Raw genomic sequence first — 27,498 nt, 5'->3', positions numbered from 1 at the left:
CTGGGCTTTGAATTCAGGGCCTTATACTTGGCAGGCAGCTGGTCTACCACTTGAACCACAGACCATGATGGAAAGTAATGTTCACAGGGAATTTTTAAACATAAAATTTTATCTACATTTCTCATGAGTTTTTGGACTAAAGTCAACATACTGAAAGACTATAAATTTTTGTCAAAGATTTTTGGATAGGAAATGTAACAGCTACTAAGTCAACAAATGCAGATACAATACTTGATCTTAATTGTAGCCAAGATCTTTCAAGACTTTTGTGACAGACGCGCAAATTCTTTTCCAGTAGATGTCATTATTTTGTCTTCCTATGAAATACATATTAAAGTACTACATACTAGAAAGGATTATTTTCTAATGTGCTACAGAAAGGAACATTTTATTGGGTTAGTTTACATTCCATTGATCTGGGATTAAGAAGTTGTTCTCTTTTTGGTTAGAAGGTTTTTTTTTTTTTATTGTCAAGGTGGTATGCAGCGGGGTTACAGTTACATATGTAAGGCAGTGAGGACATTTCTTGTCAAACTTGTTATCTCCTCTCTCATTCTTCTCCCACCTACTCTCCTCCCCAGTTCCCTTCTCCCACCAAGTTGTACAGTTGGTTCACAGCCTATTGTCTTGTAGTATCGCTGTTGCATTGGTTCACCTTTTTACCCTTTGTCTCACCATTTTGATGTTCCCATTCCCTTTCCTAGTTCAGATAAAATGTAGTACTAGGGTTTTAACTCAGGCTTTAGCTCTGGCTAAGTATGTGCTCTAGCATTTCAGCCATACCTTGGGATCTGTTTGTTTTAGTTTTTACAGATAAGGTTTTGTCCATCTTTACTAGCCTACCTCTGACCACAGTCCTCTGACTTTTTCCTCAGTAGGTGTGATGTGCCACCACACCTGGTATTGAAAAATTTTTTTGTTTTAAATAAAGCTTATGCAGATTTAATTGTAATAGGGTATACTTTCATTACCTATTTTTTTCTTATTTCAGGAAGAAAGCTATAAGGAAGCTTACCTTTCCTGGGCCTGGAATATAGTCTATATATATACAACGATTATTGCAGAAATCTGCTTGTATGCAGCCACTTCTGATTTGAGAAAAACTGCTTTAATTGGGTTCTGTAACTGTAAGAGTGCACAGAAAGCTTATTTCCCAAAGGAAAAATCAGAACAACCAGAATTACAGCAAACAAATATTTTAAGTCTTTTGGAATATTTCTCTTCAAAAATATCAGATAATTGTAAGTAAAGTACTTTTCACCTCAATAAGGAATATTTTTAAGTGTCCCTGTTTACCTATAATAAGCTTTCACAAAATGTTAACATCTAGAAGTGATCTATAACTTTAAATTCAGTAGGACAACCTTGGGATAATATTTTATAAAGTGGTAACTTTTATTAATAATTTCAAACAACTGACATACAAGCTAGACTCAATTTATGATTCAAATAGTATAATTTGAAAAGAAAAGATACCTTCAGGAAATCTTGTGATGGGCATATAAAGTTAATCCTCTAGCTTTGTTCCTTTTCCCTGAGGATATCTTCCCTTTTCCATATTCTCAAATCATCCACTGTTTCTTGTCCTTCTGTTGGAGGATTTATCTTCCATCACCACTCAAATATTGTCATACTTTGTCTACCCCTGACTTCTAATGCTCAATCACTTGTAGTGCCAGTGATTTTTAAATAAACTTCTGCAGGTATTAATTTTACTCTTACAACCTTATTCACTAATCTAAAACTATCAATATGCTTTTGATTTTATGATCAGATAAGCAATTACTAATCTTCCTATATACCAACTCAATGCACGAATGTGTGTGTGTGTGTGTGTGTGTAGCTGGGTACTTGTACCTGAGGTTTTGTGCTCAAAGCTAACATTCTTTCACTTGAGTCACAGTTATACTTATAGCTTTTTTTTCTTTTTCTTTTTGCTTTCTTTTTTTTGGTGGTGATTAATTGGAGAGCGTCTCATGGACTCTCCTGCCTGGGCGGGTATTCAACATCAGTCCTCAGATCTCACCCTCCTGACTAGCTAGGATTACAGGTGTGAGCCATTGGGACCCAATTTAACACATGATTGTTTACTAAGTACATGAATCTAACTCAAATTCAATTCTTGTCTTCAACTCTCATGTAGTTGTATACATTAGTGATTTCTCTGACTCCATAGAACTCCTGGAGATCACCTTTCCTCCCAAAGCCTCTTGTTTTCCCTCTAACCGGGACTCCATACTTTTTAGCATCATCTCATGATGATGGGATTATATCCTTCTGAGAATACTCAAATTATTGTTCCTGCCTAGTAGTCTCTTTTATTCCTAGCTAGTTGATAACTTTGTGAAATTTATTTCCTTACTGTTAACCTTTTCTCCCACTATCTAATATTTCTTCTCTTCACCTGAAGACATTATTTTGATGATCCAAAATTCCAGTGAACTGTTAGAAGAGATTTTGATTCTTTTCTACCACTTAACATTGCTCAGGTTCCTGGAAAAGACTCCCTCAACTTAATTAAAATGGACTATACTAAGAATTTTATTTGTATCACAGACTTTTTTTGAGAAAAAAATGTTAAAATGGCTAAAAACTGTGAATAATACTTGGTGCATAGATAGGTCCAAAGTGTTAGTGCGTTATATTTGATTACATAATTTTAGTCCCATCTTATCTATGATTATAATGTTAAAAAATAAATATAGGTAACTGTTTCCTAACAATTATTTCTGTGTTCTAGGAGATTATTATATATAAAGATATAAATGACACTGTTAAATATATGCTATCTCTAACTTTTTAATGGAGATATTAATTAGTCCTTCATTTTTATGTAAAATCTTCATTGCAAAGAAATAATTTTAATCATGGTTCTGTGAAAGAATTGTTGCAAGAAACTAACGATTTCCTGGAAGATAATTTTCAGTGATCTTATCTTCTATAGCAGCATAACTTGGAGCATCCAGGTGAATGAATAGACATACCTAGCATATCCATTTTCCACTCAGAGATTATGGATCAAAGTGTTTTTTTTTTTTTTTTTTTATAAAATCAGGTGTTTATTAATATTAATTTAAGAGTAAACTTTCTGGCCAGTAACTGAAGTCCTGCGTTTCAGATTTTTAATAATATGTTTGATTAATTAATTTATATTTGTTGGTACTAGTGTTTGGGTTTTAAACTCAGGATCTGGTACTCTCTCGGCAGGTGCTCTGCTGCTGAAACTGCACCCCCCCCTCCCCTCTGCCCCCCCACCGCCCCCCCCAGCCTTTTTTTGGTCCAGTGTCAGTGCTTGATTTGTGAGTCTTACGCTCTTCTTTCTCACATCCGGTGTTCTACCACTTGCACCACGCCCTACCTCTGTTTGTTTTTTGTTTATTGGATTCATTTTTTTGTGTGCCAGTATTGGGCCTTGGATTCAGGGACTGGCTGCTGTCCCTGAGCTTGTCTGCTCAAGGCTAGCACTCTCCACTTCTGACTTCCTGGTGGTTCCTTGGGGAGAGGAGTCTCCGGGCTTTCCTGCCTGGCCCGGCTCCCCACTGGGACCTCCGCCTCCTCAATAGGGAAGATGACAGGCATAAGCAACTGAGAGCCAGCTCCCCACCTCTGTTTAGTTTTGAAACTTACCTGGGACTGGCCTCAAACCACAATGCCGCAGGTCTCCTCTTTCTGAATAGTTGGATGGCATATGCCACTGGCCCAGCTCATTTTGTTCCTGGTTATCTTTTAGATACCCTAGGGTCTCAGTTGGTACACAGTGGCTTATGACTTGCCTATTTGATGCTTTTCCACAAAGATGATGGAAGCAATTGTATGTCACCATATCCAGTTTCTTCAACTGAGACTAAGTCTCATGGACATGTTTACCTGTGATCCTCTCAATCTCAGTCTTTCACATTGCTGGGATAACAGGCATAAGCCACCAATGTTCGGCTTCAGTGATTTATTTAACATAAATTTCTATTGATGTGAATGACTACCACATATGTTTTTAACCTTAGGTTGAAACTCGGAGCCAGATTTCATTATTCTTTTTATGGAGTGCCATCCCACAGAGTAGTTGAGCTGTAGGCAGGTTTGAATATTTGGAAGTACCTGAATAGATGCTCCTGATTTGAAATGGAAATTGTGGCAGCCTGGTCCACAGACAAAATTATTTTGAGCTGCAAATATATGAGGGAAGGTGATAAAAATTTTATTTAAGCACACAGAACTTTTGCTTGATCCTTTTGAGATTCCAATTTTGAGAAATAGTTTGTCTTCATGTATTATGCAAGATAATTCCAATGAACTTTTATTGAGTTCTAACTATGAGCTTTCTAGGCATTCAACTTATATCACATAACTCATAAGTCATTATAACAAGACTATAATGTAGAGATTCATATTATCTACATTTATAGATGAGGAAACAGAGACACTAGAGTATCACAATTAGTCAATCACACATTTGAGACTTAGCATAAGAAATCTGGTTTCAGAATACAAGCCGATACCTCACTATACTAAGCTAAAGAGGAGAGTGGAAAATTTCAATTTTCTTAAATTGCCCATCTGCATAGTTTAAAATGCAAAACATGTGAGAAATTCTGTCCCCTAACCACCCCCCCTACATACTGTTAGTGATAGCCTCTACAGACTGTCATGAGGAGGCCTTATTCCCAATGCACACTCCTAGGCCTGGTACTAGAGTTTTTGATTAGCTGTTCTCAAGTGTGAAGTACAGGATTTCATTGAATAAGTTCTATAACTTGTTAAAACTTCTAATTTTTTGATTAAATGTGCTCATTACAGAACATGTCTTACTACCGACCTGTATGAAGGTTGCCAGTCAATATTTATATCTGATTGCTTATGTTTTTATAAAGAGAGCAGACTTCTTTGTATAAGATATTTTAAACACAAAACAAAATCTCCCTGTATTCTTATTTTGTGTTAACAATGATAATGATAATGATAATGATAATGATAATTTAGAATCTGTAATAACAAAACTTAGAAATGGTATATTCTAGGGGACCCAACAGACACGGGTTTTAGTGTGTCTTGTATGTTCTGTATGTGTTTTGTATTGTTAAAAATTTAACAATAGGTAATGAATGGTAGAACCAAAAATATCTTAGAGTAGTAAATCATGTAGCACTAATTTAATATGCAAATCTCTTCTGGATCATTTTCCAAGAATGAACAGTCCAATTTCCTAGAACAAGCCACAGAAATGTAAAAATCTTCATTTCCCAAAGCAAGTCATTCCACCTTCGGACTCTGAAAAATACTTCGTTTTATTACATTTAAATCTTTCTTTCAATATTGCCAAACCAGCTTGAATTTTTCCCAGAGGCAATTTAGACTCTCTTCTTTTCCTCCTTGATGTCTTTCAGATACTGGAAGATAATTATTTTGTTCCCTTTCCTTATCTTCATCCTTCCACCATCGTTGTACTTGCTACTTCCTGGTGGTAATTTTGTTTTTGTAGCACATGAGACACGTATTTCCAGCATGATTTATTATTAATCTCTTAAATTTGTAATGTTGGTGTCTCTGTCTGAATTTACAATACTGTATGCCACTTTTATAAAGCAATGTGAAGATGTGAGTGAGACCCAATTACATTTTCATTCAGTGTTGCCTCTGAATGGGAAAAATCAATATGGTATTCGGCCTGTCCTTTAGTTGAGAGTTTTCTTCCCTTAACTGGTTCTCCAATGATAGTAGTGAAGGAAATACATGTCATGTTTATAAAAATAACTGCACATGTCATTCTTAATTTTAACTTATTAAAAAAAGCATTAGCACAGAGGATGACTCCTTTTTTCAAAAAATAAATGAAAGTGAACTGGAATCTTGGAAAAATTGAAACTCTTAATGATGCTTTAAAATCCTTTGTAATACCTTTTACCTTATTGAAGATTATTCAGAAAAATATCTAGCAATAAGATTGTGTTTCTTGCACAGGAAATACATAACTCCTGTAAAAATCCATATGCACGTTAGCAACAGATTGAGGCATACATAGGTCATAGGTCACAAGGCTGTGTGCAGGTTGCTATTTGTATTTCCATCTAGTATTTTACAGCCTGGCTGAATTCACTTTTTACATCCCAACAGATTTTTTATGAGTTTATTAGGATTGTCTATATTCAAGATCTGACAACTTCAAGTAGAGAGTTGTACTTATTTTCCAATCTGGGTGCCCTTTCTTTCTTTGATATTTGTGTATATTGAGTCCGTTGTATAACGTTGAAACGGTGAAGGCAGTCATCCTTAGAGGAAAGCTTTCAGTTTTTACTAGTAAGTGAAGTTAGTGCTGAGCTCTTCATAGACAGCTTTTACTGATATTGAGGAATGTTCTTCCATTACTACCTCTTGAGTGTTTTATCATGGAAAAACTACTGAATCTTGTCAAATACTTCTTTTTGCATATACTTGGGGGAACAGTTGATTTGGGGTTTTCTTTGTCAGTGAACTTTTGGGTCAGAGTTTGCTTTTCAACTCTAGAATTTCTATACCGTTCTCATTTAATTGTCCATAATTGTATCACATGATCACTGATAATAGGAATGGAATTATTATGTTTGGTTGACAATTCAACATTTACCACCAGAGTTATACTAAAATTTATACATATCTAGACCATAAACAAAATTGAGATTCTGCTATCAAGGACAAAGAGAATGAAAACTTATGAATAGAAGACCAAGTTGTAGATCTTTAAGCACATATTCAACTTAAACTATATTATTAATTAGATGTTCAATTTATATAGAAATAATTTAAGGTTCTTTTGTAGCGCCAGCAGTACAAACATAGTGTTATCACTCTCTATTACAAATTTTCAATTGGTGCAATCAATGACATGATTTGATGAAGATATAATTGCTATATAAGAAACCTCAGATAAATATATCAGTAGATGATGCAATAAATTTCTTTGTCTATACTTATTTATTGAATGCAAAACTAGTTTGCAAAATACCTAATGAAATTTCACTTTGTGGTATGAAATCTCAAAAAAGAAGCTATAAAAATATATTCATTTTATTCTGCAATTTTCCTCTTTCACTTGCTTTGGTGATCACTTGTTTTAAGTGCACAATTGAAAAATGTTTGAAGAATTGTTTTTGGTATCTTTTCAGATTTGTTATATCTTGTTCTAGTCTATGACTTCTAGGAAACACATTTGTGTTTGTAAAATGAAGAACATATAAACTATGAATCCAGATATTTCATTCAGTTGTCATGCTTTCTTTTGGACATACTTGTGGGTCTACAACTCATCTTTTACCTGATATGTTTGTGGGTTTATAACTCATTTTTCTTTCTGTCACCCTTTGAGAGAAGAAAATCTATAATTAAAATATCATTGGTGTCATAATTTCCTTTCATATTTAAAATAATATACTATACACTGGATTCAGTAGGAAACCGTAAAAATGCTCCCCACAGCCGTATTCTGTTAGAAATTATGAAGCACATTAAAAGCAAACAATGGCTCTACATTTTTGTGAACACTGAAAACTAGCAAGCAAACCAGAAGTAAAACAAAATAAGTGTGGCTAAATTTCTGAACAATGAGCCATAGTACAAGATATATAGCAAGTTGTTCTTTAAAAAGGGATTCCACTGGCATGCTTTATCCACATAGTAAAATTAGGGTTCATGCTGAAAATTAGCACACAGCCAAGTTCAAGTTTACTCTAGTAAAATATTGCATTTCAGTAGATATCCTGTTAACATAATAAGTGGCAAAATAAAAATGTACACAAATAATAGTTTCATGTGTTGTCCTCACACACTAGAAGACTATTGTGCTCAGTCAAATGAACTATGATTCCTAAATTTAAGAATTTCTCCCTAAAAATTCTTTAATTTTCTGGGTGCTGGTGGCTCACGCCTGTAGTCCTAACCACTCAAGAGGCTGAGATCTGAGGATCATGGTTCAAAGGCAGCCCAGCCAAGAAAGTGTGAAACTCTTATCTCCAATTAACTATCAGAAAACTGGAAGTGGCGCTGTCCCTCAAGTAGTAGGTGCTAGCTTTGGGACAGTGCCTAGGCCCAGAGTTCTGGCCACATGACTGACCAAAAAACAGCCCCCTCCCCCCCAAAAAAGCCTAAATTTAAGAAGAATCCATTCTTAGATTGTCTTCATTGCTCACATTCACTGTGCTGCAGCTTGGGGCTCCTTAGCTCCACACGGTGCTTTATCCTTCCTAATAGTAGGACATCTCGAATTCTGTATAAATGATTCTCCATAGCCTTTGACCCTCCAGTTCTGTAATCTCTTGGGTCTTTTCCATCGTAGAGAGTGGAGCGATCATTTATACATTTTACCTTTCATCTAAAGCTTTATCGGTAATATATATGAGCGTAAGGATTTTATGCATTTGGTAATAGTCAATTATCCTTCTAATTATATCTATTATATGATACTAACATTCTGTAATATTCCAGTGTCTAGCGCTTGTCTCATAATATTATTCCTTCCTCAACCTTCCAGTATTTGCATTAGACTAAAGTAAATACCACACAAATCAGGATACAAACTAGAGTTTTATTCCATTACTTAAAGGGGAATTAAGAGAATGTTTAGCCACTCAAGGATATGTCAACGTCCATATCCTTACAATTTTTTTTTGCTCTGACTTCTCTGCTGGATTTTCATTTGTGTACCTGTGGCCTCAGTGTGAAAGACATTCATTTTTTGATGCAGAATTTACAGCCTCACTCAGCACTTACAAGGCAGGTAGAAAGAGAAGCGATGGTACGGGCTCCCTTCTGGAGTTTTACCAGCACAGCCTAGAAGAAAAGACTTCCCAGCAGCAACCCAGAAGCTGATGTGTAAAACTGACAGGATTGGTTTCCCAGTCTGTAAGGAAGCCTGGGAAAGTAAATGTTGAGTGAAAAGAGAGGCATTTGTTATTGCCCATGAGAATTTACTCTCAGGATCTGAGTAAAAACAAATTTTATTTAGAAAAATGAGGCTGGTGGTGTGTAGGTAACTATAGTAATGACTTTTTCTGACAGGTAGAAAATAGATTTTATTATCTGCAAGATTTAACAGTCATAATATTAATGATTGAGTTAATTGCAGTATCTACACATTTGGAGCTCACCATGTCAAATAACAGCAAATATCATAGGGTCATTGTACACACTTGCTATTTATAAAAGTTTAAAAGTTTCACTAACGGGCTGGGAATATGGCCTAGTGGCAAGAGTGCCCTGGGTTCGATTCCCCAGCACCACATATACAGAAAATGGCCAGAAGTGGAGCTGTGGCTCAAGTGGTAAAGTGCTAGCCTTGAGCAAAAAGAAGCCAGGGCCAGTGCTCAGGACCTGAGTCCAAGGCCCAGGACTGGCCAAAAAAAATAAAAATAAAAGTTTCATTAATAACATCAGTCAAATTACATCATTTTATTTCCATATTTACCTTACAACCTTTATGCTATTTTAACATGTTGGAGACAAGATCTGTAAAGCCCAGTTTGGGCTGAGTGGGTCAAATATGGAACTTGCTACAGAACACTTTCTTCTTTATTGTTTATGTTAGTATGTTAGGTTGGGGTGAGAAAGGCCTGTCGGAATGTGCCCAGGATCTCGGGCTCTCTTGCTTTTGTCCATTGCGTGCGACTTTGGGCTGAGTAGAGCCCTAGGAACGGTGGCAAAGTTAGGCGGGAATCGTTTCAGAATATGTGACAATGGGTGGGTTTTTAGATACGAGGTAAAGGAGGAAGAGTCTCTGTGGCTAGATTACATGCCTGCTTGCTCTTCCATTCTCCACACCTTCAATAGGAGCTGGACATTGTGGTCCGAGATTATATTATACTTAGCAAACTTCTTTTAAAAAATTCCTCTTTCAACATTGCATCGGCAAACAATGCTGAATCTGCTGGAGGCAGGGCAGTTAATAGGACTGTTATTAACTATAAAGGTGAGATCTCTCCTCTCAATTTGCCTGAGGATTATCATAAAGTTCAAAATAACCAGCATAGAGTATTACCACAGTGTTTTTGAAGTTTAACATAACTTATTTAGTAAGTCAGGGCCAGGCAAGGAGAAATAGAAGGGGATAAAGGTGTACCCACCAATACATGTGCAGTCCTTGTGCTGGATGCATTTATGCCTTCTGAGTGAGGAAATCCTACCTAGGTAGCAAACTGGAGACAATGGATTTAGTGTCTCTGTATAGATGTGTTTGGATAAGAGTACTCAAACATGGAGACAATGGGTTTAGATAGCTCTAAACTTGTAAGGTTATGTCTCATGGATGTCTGCTTCTTAGGATCTCCAAAGAGAAATCAGACTTCGATGGTGAAGATGTTGACTGCTAAACAATCCTGGATGTAGAGCAGCAATATTATAGTGATCTTAACAAAGAACGTGCATCCACCACACCCCTTTCTTTAAATGCTCAATGAGTTTCATTCTCCCTAGATGAATAATTTTTTTTCCAGTGGATAAAAGACAATTCTCTGAGCAGAAAGGAGTGCTTAACACAAACATTTTCATAAGGTCAAAGGTATTGTTACTCTTCCCTAGAAGTTTTCCTGTCATTCCTATGAATGAATCTTAATCCAGCTCTGTATAAATTAAAACTAAAAAGCCTCCCTCCTTCTCTTGTTTCATTTATTTCCTATCATGTAATTAGTATATTATTTATAGGAATAGGCTGTAGTAGCATGCTAGACTTCAAATCTATTTTCGGTGTGTGAAAGTACACTTTCACTTTACCCACTTCAATATACTTTGACTTTACTGCTCAAGATAAAATAGTCAAGAATGTTATGATAATATTATGTTCCTTTTACTTGTGAAGCAAAAACAACACAAAGTATCCCATTTGATTCAAGTATTCGAAATCCATCTATAACTGAACACAGAGCAAAAAGACCTGTGAAACTAGATATGAATGCAATATTTCTAAAGTACATTCCAACATGCTATTTTGTAATAATACATCTTACCAGAGAAAAAGAATATATTTAGACTTTCTATCCAAATTAATTAAGAAGCTGATGTATCTACATTTACAAAACTAATTCACCTGGTACTTGTAGTTTCCTATTTTACGTGAGCTAGAATTACATTAAATTCCTCCAGTATGCTTCTGAGTGATTTTTTCCCCTCACATTTAATCTGATCTAGAAATAACAATTAATACCTTAGTGTTACTTTCCTCATTACCCTTGCTATCCATCAGGGATAATTTGATAATATGATCAGAGTTAGAAAAATCACTAATTCAGTCTAACATACCACTATTGTGCACCTAATTTGGTTTAGATGTTTCTTAAGATTTTATTGAATAGTTATTTCAATAGTTTTGTATGATTAATTTTAACATTATTTAAAATATCTAAAGACATATAAACACATATAATATTTCATATTACAGATTGTGCCCATATTTCATATCAATCATTCATTCTTTAGCTAGTACCCATTATATATATTTTTTTCTTATGGGAGCCTGGGAGGGAAAACTGGGAGAAAATGAGGGAAGAGGTGACACTGTTCCAAAAGAAATGTTCTCATTATTTGATTTATGTAACTGTAACCGCTGTATATGTCACCTTTACAAAAACAATAAAAAAAATTTTAGGATAAAAAGACATTGCCAGATACACACTAAATACCCTAATTTTTGGCATCTCTGCAGGTCTGAAACCTAACATATGGTGCATGGGTGCCGGGAGAGGTAGGTGATGTAGAAAGGTACCCGAGGACAACAGTAAACAGTTGATGCAGATCTGGTGAATTCAGAATCACTGACCTTTAGATCTGGAAAAGAAACCATGGCCCCTAACATTAGGCTCTCATCAGAAGGGTATGGAAGGTGGGAATTTTCCCACTGTGGGGCTTTGTCTAGGGAAAAGGAAAGCCCCTGTGATCTCTATTGACATATAATCTGTCACTCTGCAAAAAATACAGAAGAATATGAGAGATCTATAATCTGGGCCCCTGCATTTCTTATCTTGCTCATTTGGTGCTATGTTTGGAAGTTGTCTTAAGAGAGGTTTTTTTTTTTTTTTTTTTATAATCAAGCCTTTTGAGAATAGAAGCTTTTGCATTTTCCTGTCTCCAAGCTCCAAAGACCACCTAGCTCCATTGGCTACAGCCCTATTGGTCAGTTTGGATCAAGAAATTGCATGGCATGTGGGACCATTTAGTGCCCAAGAAGGGCAACTTGATTTGGTCTGACTGTTTTCCCCACTTGTAAGAGCCCTGGAGTTGCTTGGTAGAAGCACTGCTGCTACACTGGCATTTCTGATGCCCACATACACACTGGCTGAGGGAATGTTTCTGGTACAAGAGATACCACTTTTTGTAGATGATAGGATTCTATAATTAAAAGTTCTGAAACATACTACCCGAAAGCTGGTAGATCTGACACTTTGCAAAGCAGCAGGATACAAAATCACCAAATAAAAAAATCTGTATATATCAGATAAATACCACAAATGAGATAGTTCAGTCAATTCTTCCCTCCTACTGGGCATTGTGTCCCAAGGGCAGGTATTATGGGGCAAAGGTGCTTTTCCCTTTTCTGCAAGTCACGTCGTGGCTACTCTCACACTTCACATTGTGCCATAGGCCTTTAAAAAACCATTTCAAGCATTTCTCCCAGTAGGAATCTTTCCTTTAAAAATTTTGGAGTATCCATGGAATGAGGAAGTCCAGTGTTTTCTTGTCTGACCATTTTGCCAATGTCACCAATCTTACTCATTTTCAAAGGCATCTCAAACTAGCTACTTTTGGGGAGCAGGATGATGGGTGAGAGATTTAGCTAAGAACATTAAGGAGAATAACACCAAAAGGGCACCAGGGGAGGCAGATGTAGGCAAAGAAATGTCCACGTGACTAGACATAGTCTTAGAAACTTTGGAAACCAGAAACAGTGCAAAGGGACACAGCTGAGTTGTCGTGTTTGTGAGAAAGAATCTTAGTGTCTTCAAGCCTGTGGTTTGCCAAAGAGGGTTTTTTTTTTTTTTTTTGCACATAGCATACTTACAAATATAAAGTTATTATTTCCTTTTCCCCCAAGATAATCCTTGCTAAATTCTCCTCTTTTCACATCATTTTTGTCTTACAATAAAAATAAACTGTGGAAATTGTTTACTGCCATTGAGATAATCCATATGTCTTCATGGTATCCATTTAGAGAAATATAAAATAAACCCAGGGATTGGAAGTCGGGTATTTCTTTGGCTTATTTATAAGAATCACAGTTGGTCCTAAAGAGAAAATGAGCTGCTTTCATCCTTGATTCTGTGATAATTCCACAAAATAATTATTTTTAATTAACAATTTTCCATAATTGACTCTTGGAGAAGATTGAAACTTCAGTAAAGGCAAGTTCTACTCAAATCCTGAATTATTTATGAACATTTTGGTATCCTGCTTGGTATCCAATTTCAATCAGCTACCACATTCTAATAAAATGATCAGATGACTTTCTGACTTTGGTTTTCAATAATACCTGCAAAAATGAGCAATTAGTAATTCTCTTTGTTATTCTGCTGAACATGTATATAATATGTGTTGTGATTAGGTGTAATTATTTGTTTTTTGTTTTTGTTGCCAGTCCTGGGGTGTGGACTCAGGGCCTGAGCACTGTCCCTGGCTTCTTTTTGCTCAAGGCTAGCACTCTGCCACCTGAGTCACAGCGCCACTTCTGGCCTTTTCCTGTATATGTGGTGCTGAAGAATCGAACCCAAGGGCTTTGTGTATATGAGGCGAGCACTTTACCACTAGGCCATATTCCCAGCCCCTGATTAAGTGTAATTATATATTCAAAATGACTTGCATTAATACTTACAGGGCTAGGGTTCAAGTGGTAGAGTGCTTGCATAGCAGGTATATGGCCTTGGGTTTGATTCAGTCCTCCATTTTTTGGCACCTATCTCTATTGTTGGGTCCTCTGGAGGTTGAGCATTTTCAGGAATACCCTGTCTTTTGATAGCCATTCTAAGTTGGAGGGCTTTCCCAACAGTCTTCCTTCCTGACACTCACGGTGAACCTGAGGATCCCTGGGACACCTCTTATGCTTGATCACTTAGTAGAAGAACCCACAAAACTGGCAGTGCCAATCCGAGTCTGATTTATGACTGTGAAAGAGGGAGCATACCAGGTACAAAGCTCCTTACTGTTCTCTCTCAGTGGAGGTGTGGAAACAGCATCTTTTCCTAGTAGCTATGTGTGTTAATGAGAGAATAGAGAACAGACAAGTGTGGAAGCTCTCCAGAGCTTTGGGATCCATAATTTTATTTGGGACTCGATTGCACCTTTATTTGACTATCTGCTGGATGGCGGACCTTAGGTTAGGCCTTGTGGAGGCTAAGCTGAGTCTCTGTGGCACAAGTCACGCTGGCAGAATCACATGGCCATTGCTGTCTATCTCAAAGACCCCAGGTAAACAAAAGTGTTTGTATTGGGAAAGACATTCCAGGTCCTATGAAGTCACCTCTAAGGGGCAAGCAGTATCAAAGGCCAATCCTTTCCTTAACTATGGCTAATTCTTTAGGTCAGATATCTCAAATCCAAGCCATACTCAGTTTGCTGCTAGATTATTTGTAAGGGTTAAGCATATCCCCAAAATTCAAAGGGTTAAGCATTCCACCTAAAAGTCAGAAAAAAAGGTACGTGGATCAGATTTCCCTCCTCAGTCAAAATTCTAAGCTACTATGACTCACACAAAGGACAGACATAAAGGATGAATCTGTGCGGAGATGTCATATGCAACATGAGGATTATAAGTAATAAAATCATATCATCTGTGGGATGATAACTTTACCTATTGAAATATTATGATGGAGAGGAAATAACAGGTTGACTAGTATTTAATAGACATCCAGGGCTTTGAATTGGTAAAATACTTTTTATCAAGAACAAAGTCTAAACGTATTTCCCAGCCTAGAAATTGAGTATGATCTTTCAGATATACCTAAAAGACATACTTATGTGACACAATCTTTTCCGAGTACCCGCAGGTACTTCATACTCTATCCATCCTGATCTTTCTGATCTTTCTCTTGACTTTCAAGATACTCCTGGAACACCACCTTTGCATTTTTCCATCCCTCTGTTGGGAACATTTTTCTCCAGTTCCTTCAACTGTTAACTCTTCCTCTCCCATCAAAACTTCGCTTGACTTTCACTTGACTATCACCTCTTCCCAGAAGCCTCACACTCTGTCTGTGGTTGCTTTCTTTTTGTAGTCATTGTTGGTCATATTGCCACCTATTCTCATGAATCCATTTTAAGTGACATTGTTTTATTTGTTTACTTACTGTCTTTTGCCATAAGAATTAAGTACCTTGAAGGCAGAAATATTCTTTTCTCCCACTGGTATAAAAGACAGTGTTTAGTACCTAGCATTCACTCAAAATGTTAACACCAGGCTGACTGGCTGATGCTTATCCAACCAGAAGCTTTCGTATTGATCTGTTTCTTTCCCTCTGCGTGACGTTTCAGAAGACAGCGTTTTGAACCACATCTTTGATTCAAGTTGCCTTTTAGTCAGCTCTTGTGCAATAATAGATTCTTGTGTAATAATCTACATATCTAGAGTGGCAATTGAAGGCTCCCAAGGAGTCCAAATACCCAAATGAAGCATCGCAGCAAAGAAAAGCTCATAATGTTGTTTTCTGAAGTGCCAGGATTTCTTAATAAATTCTAAGAACTTACTGTTTTGTTTCAGCCTTTCCCCCTTGGGATACTGTCTGCTCAGCTACAGACGCAGAAGCTGTTTCTCTTCCAGTGTATAAAGTGACCTATTTGCTAGCTGCCACTGGGTCACTGAAAGCAGAACAGAAGACAGCCGTGTGCTGCCGCGTGGTCCCGGGTGAAGGCTCCCAGCAGCGAGTGTCTGGGTAGACAGGCGAGGAGGCAGGCTACTTTCATGACAGTTGCAACACACACCATCTGTCTTTCTGGGGATTTGTTTTTCTTCATTAACTGCCAATCCATTAGACGTAATACATTCTCCTGCCAATATTATTCACGAGAAATACTTTACTGGAGTTTAAATTAGCAGGTGTTTAGCTCACTTGTTCAAGAAATTTGAGAAGGACTTGGGGATTTGAAACCATATTTACTAGAATACATTTTATAGGTTTACCATCAATTTTGTAGATTAAGCATATTCAGTTTATAAAATATTGTTCAGTCCTTTAAAATATACATAGAGATCTAGTTTTTCTGTACACTCATCAAATATTCTTGTTAATGTAAACACGTTAGAAGCTGTGTGTCATGGGCACACTGTTAGCTCCAGCTACTCAGAAGGCTTAGGAAGGAGGAGCAATAGTTTGAGGTCAGCCTCAGTGGCTTAGTGAGGCTTGTCCCAAAGTTGTAACAGGAACAGGAAGTGTGCTCAGTGGTGAAAGTACTTGTTGATCAGGTATAAGGCCTTAAGTTTAATACCTAATATCACCACTCCAAAAGTTGGCAACCTGTAAATAAATAAGAAAGAAATGAAATTCCACAGGCTTATTTGGAATATTATTCAAAGCCATGATCCCTATGCAGCTAGAAATTTTGAAATTATTAAACAACTCAAAAGTGCTCCTTACCCTTAGCAAATCCAAACAACAAATGCATATAATACAGATACGTACACATGTGTATATGTATCTATATCTATGTCTATATCTTTATCTCAATTTGCCTGCACTCAATAGCGTCTTAAAGTGCAAAACTCACAAGGACAAAAACAGATTAGTAGTAAGTAAATCCGGATATCTGGAAGAGTAATGAGACTCCTAGCTGAGTGGTAGTTATAAGCAGATAGATTTGTGCTAATATTTCACAAAACACTAACCTTACTTTCGATGTGCACTTCCATTTCAGCCCTGTAAATAAATAAATGCTAGATGATACTGAAAAGCACGCTTCATCATCTTCATGTCGTATTTCCCAACTAATATTTTCTCCAAAACAACTTTCTTGAAATCATCTCATTCTTTTCTTTCCCAAATGATTTCAATATTATTTCAGCCTATTGTACTACTTAAACTCTCCTTTGTGGCACTTCCTTCCCTCCTCCTCCAGTGCAGCTGAGAGGACTTATTCATGGCAACTTCGGCTTGTCCCTTCCTTCCCTTCCTGCTGCCCGTTACAGCAAAGATCTATACTACCTCATAAAGTTCTCATCTAGGCTTCCTTGTTTCTTTCGAATAGACAGACTATCGCACTGAATAGACATAATGCTATGCCTTTGTTCAAACATCTACCATTTAATCTGACCCTGTTTATTGCTAGTTTTTTAACCTTACCCATTTTAACCTGAACTCTACCTCACTTTTAGTTGAGATCTTTATTATCCTCTCTCATATCTCTTTCCTGATAACTACCTCTCTGCTAGGAGTCTTATTACTCTTCTAGATATCCTGATTTGCTTAGCACTATTCTGGTTTTTTGTTTTTCTTGAAAGTTTTGTGCTTTAAGACTATTTAGACACAGGCAAATTGAGATAGTTCTCATTACTTGCTTTCCTTACTATATATATATATATATATTCACAGTCATGGAGGCTAGAAGTCCAAAATCAAGTTGTTGGAAGAGCAGGTTCCTTCTGAGATCTGCTATATACCTGTTGCGTGCCTTCTCTTAGCTTCTGGTGGTTTCTGTCTTTCAGCATTCCTTGGCTTGCAGACTCTGCATTCCTGTTCACATGGTTGTCTCCCACGTACACTTTCTCCCACTGATATATATATATATATATATATATATATATATATATACTTATACATATATAAAATCATAGGTGTATTGTAGGTACTGTGCTAGGAATGCAGTCCTTTATGCCATTTGCTTTAAGGAGATACATTTATTATCTGACAGCCCTAGAGGCTAGAAGTTTAAAATCAAGTTGTTGAAAAGGTAGGTTCCTTCTAAAATTTGTTAGGAAAAACCTACTCTTTGCCTTCTTTTATCTTCTGGAAGTTTCCTGGCCTTCTTTGTCATTCCTTGGCTTGCAGACTCTACCTTCATCTTCACATGACAGTCTATATAGCAGGACTGTGGTGATGTCTAGAATTAGGAAGCATAGAAGATGCTCCTATGTACCCTGGTTACTGACTTGCATTACAAGAAGATCAAATTATGGAAAGTTGGAATAACTAACATTTAGTATTTAGATTTTCATTAGCATATATTAGCTATACAAAAAATTTTCATTGTGATGTGCCTATACATTCATATAATGCGCACTGATCATATTTATTCCCTCTAATTCTTTTTCTAAAATGACATCAAGATAGAGTCTTGAATTTGTATTTCCTTTATGGCTAAGGATGTCCAAAATTTCCTCATGTATTTAATAGTAATTTGTACTTATTTTAAAAGCTATCTCTTCAAAGCATTTCCCCATCTATTATTTATTTGTTCTTTGGGTAATTAATTTTTGTGCTCCTTATATTTTCTGGATAAAACTCCTATGTCTGCTGAGTGCCTGGTAATGGTTATTTTTCTGTTCTATAGGCTATCTCTTCATTTTGATAATATTTTTTGATGTACAGAAGGATTTTGATTTGACATAATCCTTCCTGACAATTATTTTCTATTGTTGCTATTAAGGGGCTACATTCATGATTTCACAGTCATGGAGGCTAGAAGTCCAAAATCAAGTTGTTGGAAGAGCAGGTTCCTTCTGAGATCTGCTATATACCTGTTGCATGCCTTCTCTTAGCTTCTGGTGGTTTCTGTCTTTCAGCATTCCTTGGCTTGCAGACTCTGCATTCCTGTTCACATGGTTGTCTCCCACGTACACTTCCATGTTCCCTTTTATTGAGTATAGAAGTCCTTCTTGGGGTCCTCTGTACTCCAGTACAACCCTGTCTTGGTAAATACAGCTCTAGTACTCCTTTTTGCCAAGTGACATCACATCCCAAGGTACTGGAGCCTTTCAGTTCAGCTTAGGATCTTGAGGCAGACACAGCCTTATCTTTGTCCAAATGGCACTTCAAATCATTTATATCAAATCATTACTACTCCATATTCTGGTCCAGGATAGGGGAAAATAGACTGATGGGGTTTCCTCATATTGACAAACAGGCAGAATGATGTAACTTCGATTCAAAGCTCAAAGAACTATTTGTCCTACGTGAAGAAGGAGAACTGAAGGTAGAGTAAAAGTGAAAAAGTGAAACCAAAAATAAATATTCCATCAAAGGCAACAGATTTTGAAAAAATGGACACCTGAGAAACAAAGATTGAGTTTTATGTACGAATGGGTAATTCTCAAGACAACATACAACTTTCTCAAAAAGGATAAACGAGGGGATTTGAAATTAAATTGTTACTCGATTTTCGAAGCCCATGGTCACTAATGAGCATTATCTTTTCTAATGTAAAACTCTTTACCCACAGGAAAACAGAAGTTGAAATACTGATAAATGGTAATGCAAGAAATTGGTTTACGAGCAACCTGAAACCTGAACTTTGTTGTTTTCCTAACGCTACAAAAGATGGGACAATCCCGTGTCTCATATGGGAATAAGAGTCTAAGATTAAACACTGAAGTCAAATTTTTTGGCTTTTACCATACTTAGAAATTTTCATGGGTTGTGGAGAAGAACGTATATTCTGCAGATATTGGATCAGAATATTTGGTAGATGCATGCTAAGTCCGTATGTTGTATAAACTGACGAATTCTGAAGTTTTCTTCTTGATTTTTTTTTTTTTGTCTAGATGGTCTAGAGAGAGAGTGGAGTATTAAAGTCAGTACTATTGTGTTTGAGTCTGTCTATGTCTTTATTTCCAAGTGTTTGTTTCGTAAAATGGAGCCCATCAACATTCAGTATATATGTATGGTAATAATGAAAGCAGTGATTTCATTGTTATTCCAGAAAAGCATTGATGATTTCCACTGTTATATGAGCTATCACTAGAGTTGTGAGAAAAAGTGAAGTGTGGAATTTGATGAGCTGTAGAACACTTCTGCATTCCTTCCGGAGCCTTCTTTCCTCTTACTGTTCTTCGCAACTTCATATAGGGCCAGTGTTTTCATATTGATCTTTGATTAATTATCTTTCCTTTGAGGACTGTATTATTATCTCAAATTAGTTTATTTTACCTATTCATACATCAGAATTATACTTTCCTGAATATTACTGCATAGAAATATGCCGCAGTTGGGTTAAAATGTAAGGTAAATGTAAGGAAATTGCTTCATTTATTCAGTAAGGGAAATGGATATTTAAAAGTAGAACTTGGTAATATGTATTTTAGTTGCTAATTTCTGTATTTTAGAATAAAAGTGTATTAAATTTTAATCACCATTTTATTATTACTATTTTTCTATTATAATTTATTCAGGTTCTTACTATTAAACTAAAATCTGTAGTCAATAATTGCATAAAATTTTTGTCTGCCTTTTTCATTATGTTTTAAATAGTAGTTAGTGACTTTTCTCTTGTATCTCTGACTTCTTATAAAAAAAATTTCACCATTGCAATCCAAGTGTTAATATTGATTCAACTAAATTCTCCTCTGCATAAATTCTAATTTGCCTTCCTAGTATGCTTTATGGCTTAACCATTCATGTAAGTTTAAGTGGAGTATTAGGAGAAGGTTGTTTCCTGTGGTAAACAATGTTAAGATAACCTTTTCAAATTAAAGGAAATGAAGGGGCACATAGTTCACATGCTAGACTTTCAGATTTTGAATATATTATTGTGAATTTTGCTAATAAGATGATGACGGTTCCTTTTTACACAGGTGATCAAGTAGTCTGGATTGGATACTATGGCTTAGTGTATAATCTGGTGAAAATGGCCTGGGAACTTCAGGGTGATGAGGAACAGGATGGATTTAGAAATGTGATATGGGCAGTATTACAAAAAACAAAGGAAAATGAAAAAGATACACGTATCCAAAGTGCAATAAACATAGCCCAGGTAAGCTGAGACATTACTCAATAAATTGGTACATTTATCATTAGGAATCATGTTTTTCAATTCTCTATAAAAAGCAAATATCCAGTGAATATTATTGGCCTCTTTTTGTATGGGTTTTTTTTTCTTCTAGAGCCTGCCCTTTTTACATAATTTTTTTTTATTAATTGGACATAAATTTTTTTACAAGGTGTTGTGCAAAGAGGGTGCAGTTACATAGTAGGGCAGTGTGTACATTTCTTATGATATCTTACGACCTGTTTTTCTATCCCTTGTCTAGGTCAGGTTGACATATATGCAATATACAATGTATCAAGAACATATACAGTATTCACAGACTTGGTCTCTACTGTCTCTCCGTCTCCCTTTGTTAACAGTCATTGTATGGGGTTTTTAAATGTATTTTTTTAAAATGTATTTTTTTAGTCTTTTTTTTGTTGTTGTTGTTCCTGGGGATCAAACCCAGGGCATAGTACTTACTGAATAAGTACATTGCCACTCAGTCACACCCCAGCCCCGCTGGCCGATTTGATAGCATTACAACTGAACTCCTACGCCTCCCACAGAAAGAGAATTAAATGAATGCGACAAACCCGAGGGAGAATATGCTTCAGCATGCAGTGATTTAACCACAGAACTTGAATATATTGGAAAATTGTGATTGAATGGCGAGATATATCAGATTGATGTATGATATTGAGCTCTGGTTCTTTTTACTTTTCAGAAAAGTGGGTGAAGAAGCTTGGAAAATAACAGGTGCATTAAGAAGTGTAATACGTACTCTGTTTGAGGACTGTTTCTAGGAGGGACAGTGGCTGACATGCATGGTAGTGCTTTTCCTGCTCCAGCTGTCAAAAGAGGTTGGCTATGGTTAGGATTCAGAGGACAGGAGAGATAAGAGCTTTGCTGTGGTTTGGCCTTTTATGAGTTTGAGGAATCGAGATACCTGTGCTTACAATTGAGTGTTTCATCACTCTCGAGTTGAGTGGGCAAAAATACAAGAAAGAAGGCTAAATAATGGTATATCATGATACTAAACTTGAGAGAGAGAGTAAAATTGGCCCAAACTTCATTGATCTCAGTAAATATAGAAAATAAACAGGTAAAGAAAAAAGCCACTTTTATGTTTTTCCTCCTACCCAGGGTTTTTCCTCTCAGACTGTTTGACAATTGCATTTATAAATAAAATATATGTCACTTCTAGATTGCAAGTTGAAAACATATAGAACATTGTTTAGTTAGTGAGAAAACACAAATGTATACTACCATTGTAATATTGGACTAGCATACTAAAGAGTTGTCTTACAAAAGAAAGAACACATAAAAGAATTGGTGTTTTTAATTAAATAAAAAAATTAATGTTAACTGAATCATAAAAACATAATAATGCATGCCAAAAGGGGAAGGAAGGTGTAATGTTTTAATACATATATATGATATCTATATAACATAACTATATCTACATGCACCGTGTAATGTTTAACCTATCTCATCAGAAATTTGTTATTTCTTGTGGTATAAAGCCTTCCTTCCAGCTTTTTGAACAATACAGTACATTACTGTTACCTATACTTACCCTATCATGTCATAGTGTACTTTATCAGAACTTCTTGCTCCAGTCTAAGTGTAACAACTACCCATTAATAGTCTTTCTATATCCCTTCCCAGATGGAACATTCATTTTTATCAATACTATATCTCAATATACATCGATGTTCAATATATAATGTTCAGTGATTATAAACTAGTTAACTTTGAAAATTAAAAGAAACACTAAGATCATACGTATTATTAAGTTAAATTTACAAACGTCTTAAAGATTAAGTTGTTAGGTAACAAAATTATGAGTAAAATATAGAAGTAATTTGGAAATTAAAGAAATCCTTCATTAAATAGCTATTATTACACAGGAGAAATTAATCAATGTGTAAGCACTGGAAATCTGTAAGCAATGAAGCACATATTCTTTCAATTATAACATTTGTCTCAGGAAGGCTGACAATAAATATGTAATCTAACCAAGTAAAACATATTATTGAATGGTGACAGTTACTAGAAGGAAATAGAGTTCCTGAAATGTGCTAAGAAGCAAGGGAGACTTTAGAGAAGGGTGCCAAGGTGCCAGCATCAGAAAGAAGAACTGATACTGAAATAGACGTGACCACTAAAACAGGACTCTGGAGAGTGGATTGCAAGGACTGGAGACAACAATTATTTTACTGTGCTAAGCGAGCCGGCTTGTGGGTAGGGTTTGGTAACAAAGAGAAGAGGAAGAGATAGTGATGAATGGGAAGAAACGTTTTAAGGTGGCTTACATTAGCACAGAGCATGAGCTTTGGGGAATACTTTGTAAATGAATTTTTAATTGAGAAAAAATTGAGTGGGAAATATTAAGAAAAATAAAGCAATAATGACATAATAAAATTATAAAACCGATAAACCCTGAAACTCTTTCTTTCAGTAAAACAAAAGTAATGCATCAACTATTGTTAGAGTCGGTTGTACAATGGGAAAAACGGAGAAGTGTTTATTACTCACAAAGTTTACCAAATGTAAAAGGAAGAACAGTGTATAAACATAATTGTAATTAGTAAACAGTGATTTATTACTTTATGCTAGTATATTTTGATACAATATTTTTGTAAGAAAATGGAGGCTGTAGAAAACAAGATTAAAGTATTTATTGCCATGGCTGTTGTTTAACATTTTTTTTCCTTGTTGATGTATTTATATGTGGAAAATAACAATATGTGTTGGTCAACTTGGAAGTATGTCCATGTTTCTCACACTATAGCATTAGAGTAGTAAAACACTTGGGGAAAGAGACAAAATAAAAGTTTAAATTCCAGTTTTACGCAGTCTGTTTGAACCTGGAACCAATTATGTTTTGCAATTTTCATTTTCTAACATTTGAGAGAAGGATGGTCATGATTCTTGGTACTAGTCATGGACGAGGATGGATTACTGAAGACCACCCAAGAGACAGTCCAGAGTGAAATGGTGGCAGGCCAGACCCTCGAGTCCTCTTGTGAAAGGGCATGTCTGCGCCAGAGTAACCAAGTGACCTTCATGTATTTGTATTTCCATTTCCTCTGAAAGCATAACTAATATCTAACCCGGAGGCTTGTTGAAATGATTGAACTATCTAGTAAATAGAATAAAACGATAAACTATTCTAAGAAAGTAGAGGATAAGTAGATGCAAATATGAAATTATTAAAAAAAATTAGTTTTTGAAGTCGTTTCCTCCTGGTACTGCTAACTGGGCAATCTTCAATTCTTCCTTAAATTATGGAACGTAAGACTTGGAAAGAAGTGATGGACTAACTTGATCTAGAGACGCAGTGCCTGTTTACAAAAGTGTGGCGGGAAAGCCCAGTTGGTATTTTGAACTGCTGAATCATTATCCATTTGGGATGGAGATGTGGCTGAAAGGCGGTGTGGAAAACAGGGATCTTAGGGGCCTCCGGATTTTTGTCTGCAGGGAATGAGGAGGCAGGTGTGATTTGCAGGGCGACACTCCGCACAGTCTGACTTTGGGTTGTGGGGGGTCATGGCTCTGATTTGGGACAGTTCAGACCCACTTGAGCTACCCCGCCAGCACTTAGTAACATTCTTACGAGTAGTAAATCACTTTCCAATGCAGCTTAATTTTTATAGTAAGCTGTTTTATGTCTGACTTGTAAGTTTTCCTTTTAAGCATTAGACAATGTAAGTTGCACACTAAAATATTTCTCCTTAAATATATAATCAGTAGCTTCTTGGTTCTTCTAGTTCTGATTAAAGGCTGTATATGTGGTCGTCAGTTAATGTCATACACACACACACACACACACACACACACACACACACACACACACACACCCATGTGGCATCCTATGAGAATTCCAAATGAGACCCTCTTTTTCTTTATATCTTATTTTGAAGGAGGCTGATTTGTTTTTATTCTAAGATATACTTTGTGCACCTGAAATGTCTAGTTCTTTCTTGTAGTCACAATTTAATTAAGTATTCTTCGTGACCAGCTTTCCATTACTAACCATTTCCTTCCTAATAGGTAGGAAGGCAATCGGGCATCCACCACACAACGCACTGCTGAAGCAAGTGGAAAGCATTGGCCATACTTTATCTATACTCTAGATTCTGATAGAAAATGAAACTAAACTTTTTCCTTTTTAATCACAGCATGATTTGGAGCAGTTTTATAAAAGAGCTTCCCAAAATCAAGCAGTCCATCATTTTCTCTAGCTATCCTAATTTTTTTCTTTGGAAGAAAACAGATAATCAGAGAGCTGCCCACTTGAGCTAAAGTGTTTTGCATTTTATTAACTTGCTTTTATGTAAGTCTGCTTAAGTTGCATCCTTAGTTTTGAATAGAGAACTCAAAAAGAGACAAACAAAGAAAGTTATTAGATCCATTGTACCATGACTATGATTTCATCTAACATTTGTTTTACTTACCCCATCATTCATTTTTGAATAACCTACCTGCTGGAATTTTAAAAATGAGACTCAAATTTCTGGACAACAGCTAACAGATATACAATAATTATATAAATTTATCTCATGAAAATTTATTATTTTCTCTTTTCACCTGGTTCTGTGGTTGTTTCAAGGACTTATATTATTCACTGATCATCTATCTATCTATCTATCTATCTATCTATCTATCTATCTATCTATCTATCTATCTTTATATGCCACTTCAAATCTCAAATGGATTATTCTGTTACTAAATAAGCCAACTCAAATGTGTCATTTCCATAATTAAAATTCTATGCCTAATTCCAGGGCCAATCATTTAGTGTAAGATGTTCCTCTTTTTTTTGAGATTTTAGTAAATATCTATAGATAATTACATTTGAATTTCATAAGTCAATCAGACATAGAAATACATTTTAGATTTTAGATGCAAATACCTCATTACTCAAGCAGTCATCCTTGAAAATAAAGGAATAAACAAAAGATCTACTTCATGTGCTTACTAGATTTTAATGCTTACTCACTAGTGTTTCTCTTCATTTTAAATAGTAAATGGATGGGAAAGGCAAGTATTCCATAGCAAAAACATATTAAATTAGAAATTTGTCAAAGCAGTTATATTAATTTAAATATAGTACATAGTATAAGAAATAAGCTTATATTAGATAGACTAAAAGATGAAACTTTTATATCAAAATAAGTGGAGTTTGAAACTGAAAATTTAAGTGAAGATTGTTTTATTTTATTCAAAGTGACATAACTTAGCTAGTACTACCTAACCATGGCAGTGGTAGTTACTATGGCTAAGTTATTTCTGCTAGAAAGCAGTAGTACTGCTTGAATTCAAATCATAGATGATAATTCTTGTAATTCATCACAGTGATTTCTTTCTCTATTCTGACTTTTTTTGGGAGTGGGGAGAAGGGTCGGTCATGGGGCTTGAGCTCTAGGCCTAGGCTCTGGCCCTGAGCTCTTCAACTCAAGGCTTAGCACTCTACCACTTGAGCCACAGGGCCACTTCCAGTTCTCTGGTGGTTAATTCAAGAGTCTCACGGACCTTCCTGCCCAGGCTGGTTTTGAACCATGAGCTCTAGATCTCAGATTTTTGAGTAGTTACAGTTGTGAGCCACTAGTGCCCGGCTATGTTCTGACTTCTTGAGTTATTTGAGTAAAATCTATAAAAAAGAAAAAACTGTAAACACTGATGTTTGAAAGTAGATTAAAAGTATCACTAACCTTTATTAATACACAACTCAATACATGTGTGCTTCTGGTTTTACACGACTCATTTGTTTCTTTGTTTAGACTCTTCATTTATATTTTATTTTACTACCAGACATTTGATATTTTGTATGATTTTAAAACTTTTTCAATGAGGTGATTAAAAAACACACAAAGTAAAACAATTGGTGGTTAACACTGGTATTATAATCAGTTAGGAGAGTGTAAGAATGTCTAACGCATGAACCTCAGTCAAAACCATTATGCTCAGTAATGGCGGGCCAGCGCAGAGCCTGTCTGGCATAGAATTTTATTGGCTAGACAGCCCAATCCCATTGGGGTTCTGAGAGAACACTTTGCTTAACTTTGCATTTTCTAATCAATAAAAATATGGTTGAGTATTGTTTTACCTTTTTTGACTATTTTAATTTCCTCTTTATGGAGTGGAAATTCAAAGGCAGACATTCTTTTCTCTTGAGTTGACTATCATCTTGATTGTTTGGACATCTCAGTAGCTCTAGACGTAATTTATTATTCCCACTGTGTCCCTTCAGAGCCATTTCAGTATATTCCTATGCCTCAACTTTTATGTTCTTTTATTTTCTTATTCAATTTCTCTTTTTTATTTCCTTCTGTTTTGTAGCACTTTCTTACTTTTTGGAACTATAAGATGGCATTGAAAAATCTCCCCCACATTTTGCTTTCCCACATCCTATGCCTTAGATTTTCCTCAGCTATTTTGGGGTGTTGGTACTAGGGCTTGAATTCAGGGTCTTGTTCCCTTCCAAGACTACCACTCTACTACTTGAGCCATGCCCCACTTCTGGCTTTTTGGTGGTTAATTGGAGGTAATAGTCTTTCAGATTTGTCTGCATAGGCTTGCTTTAAAACTCAATTC

At 35.9% G+C, this 27,498-nt stretch overlaps 1 protein-coding gene across 2 annotated transcripts in view; it reads left to right on the top strand.

Annotated features, from left to right (window-relative positions):
* Tmem232 (transmembrane protein 232) overlaps positions 1-27,498 on the top strand; it is a 174,952-nt gene that overhangs the window by 52,556 nt on the left and 94,898 nt on the right. For both annotated transcript variants that reach the window (XM_048331048.1, XM_048331049.1), the window contains 2 exons: positions 992-1,241; positions 20,723-20,901. In XM_048331048.1, the coding sequence (XP_048187005.1) occupies positions 992-1,241; positions 20,723-20,901 (429 nt within the window). The remainder of the gene's footprint in view (positions 1-991; positions 1,242-20,722; positions 20,902-27,498) is intronic.

This window comes from Perognathus longimembris, chromosome 22 (assembly GCF_023159225.1).
Source record: "Perognathus longimembris pacificus isolate PPM17 chromosome 22, ASM2315922v1, whole genome shotgun sequence".
Classification (NCBI taxonomy): Eukaryota; Metazoa; Chordata; class Mammalia; order Rodentia; family Heteromyidae; genus Perognathus; species Perognathus longimembris.
Note: the sequence above shows the minus strand (reverse complement) of the source record. Positions and strands in the feature narration are given on the sequence as shown.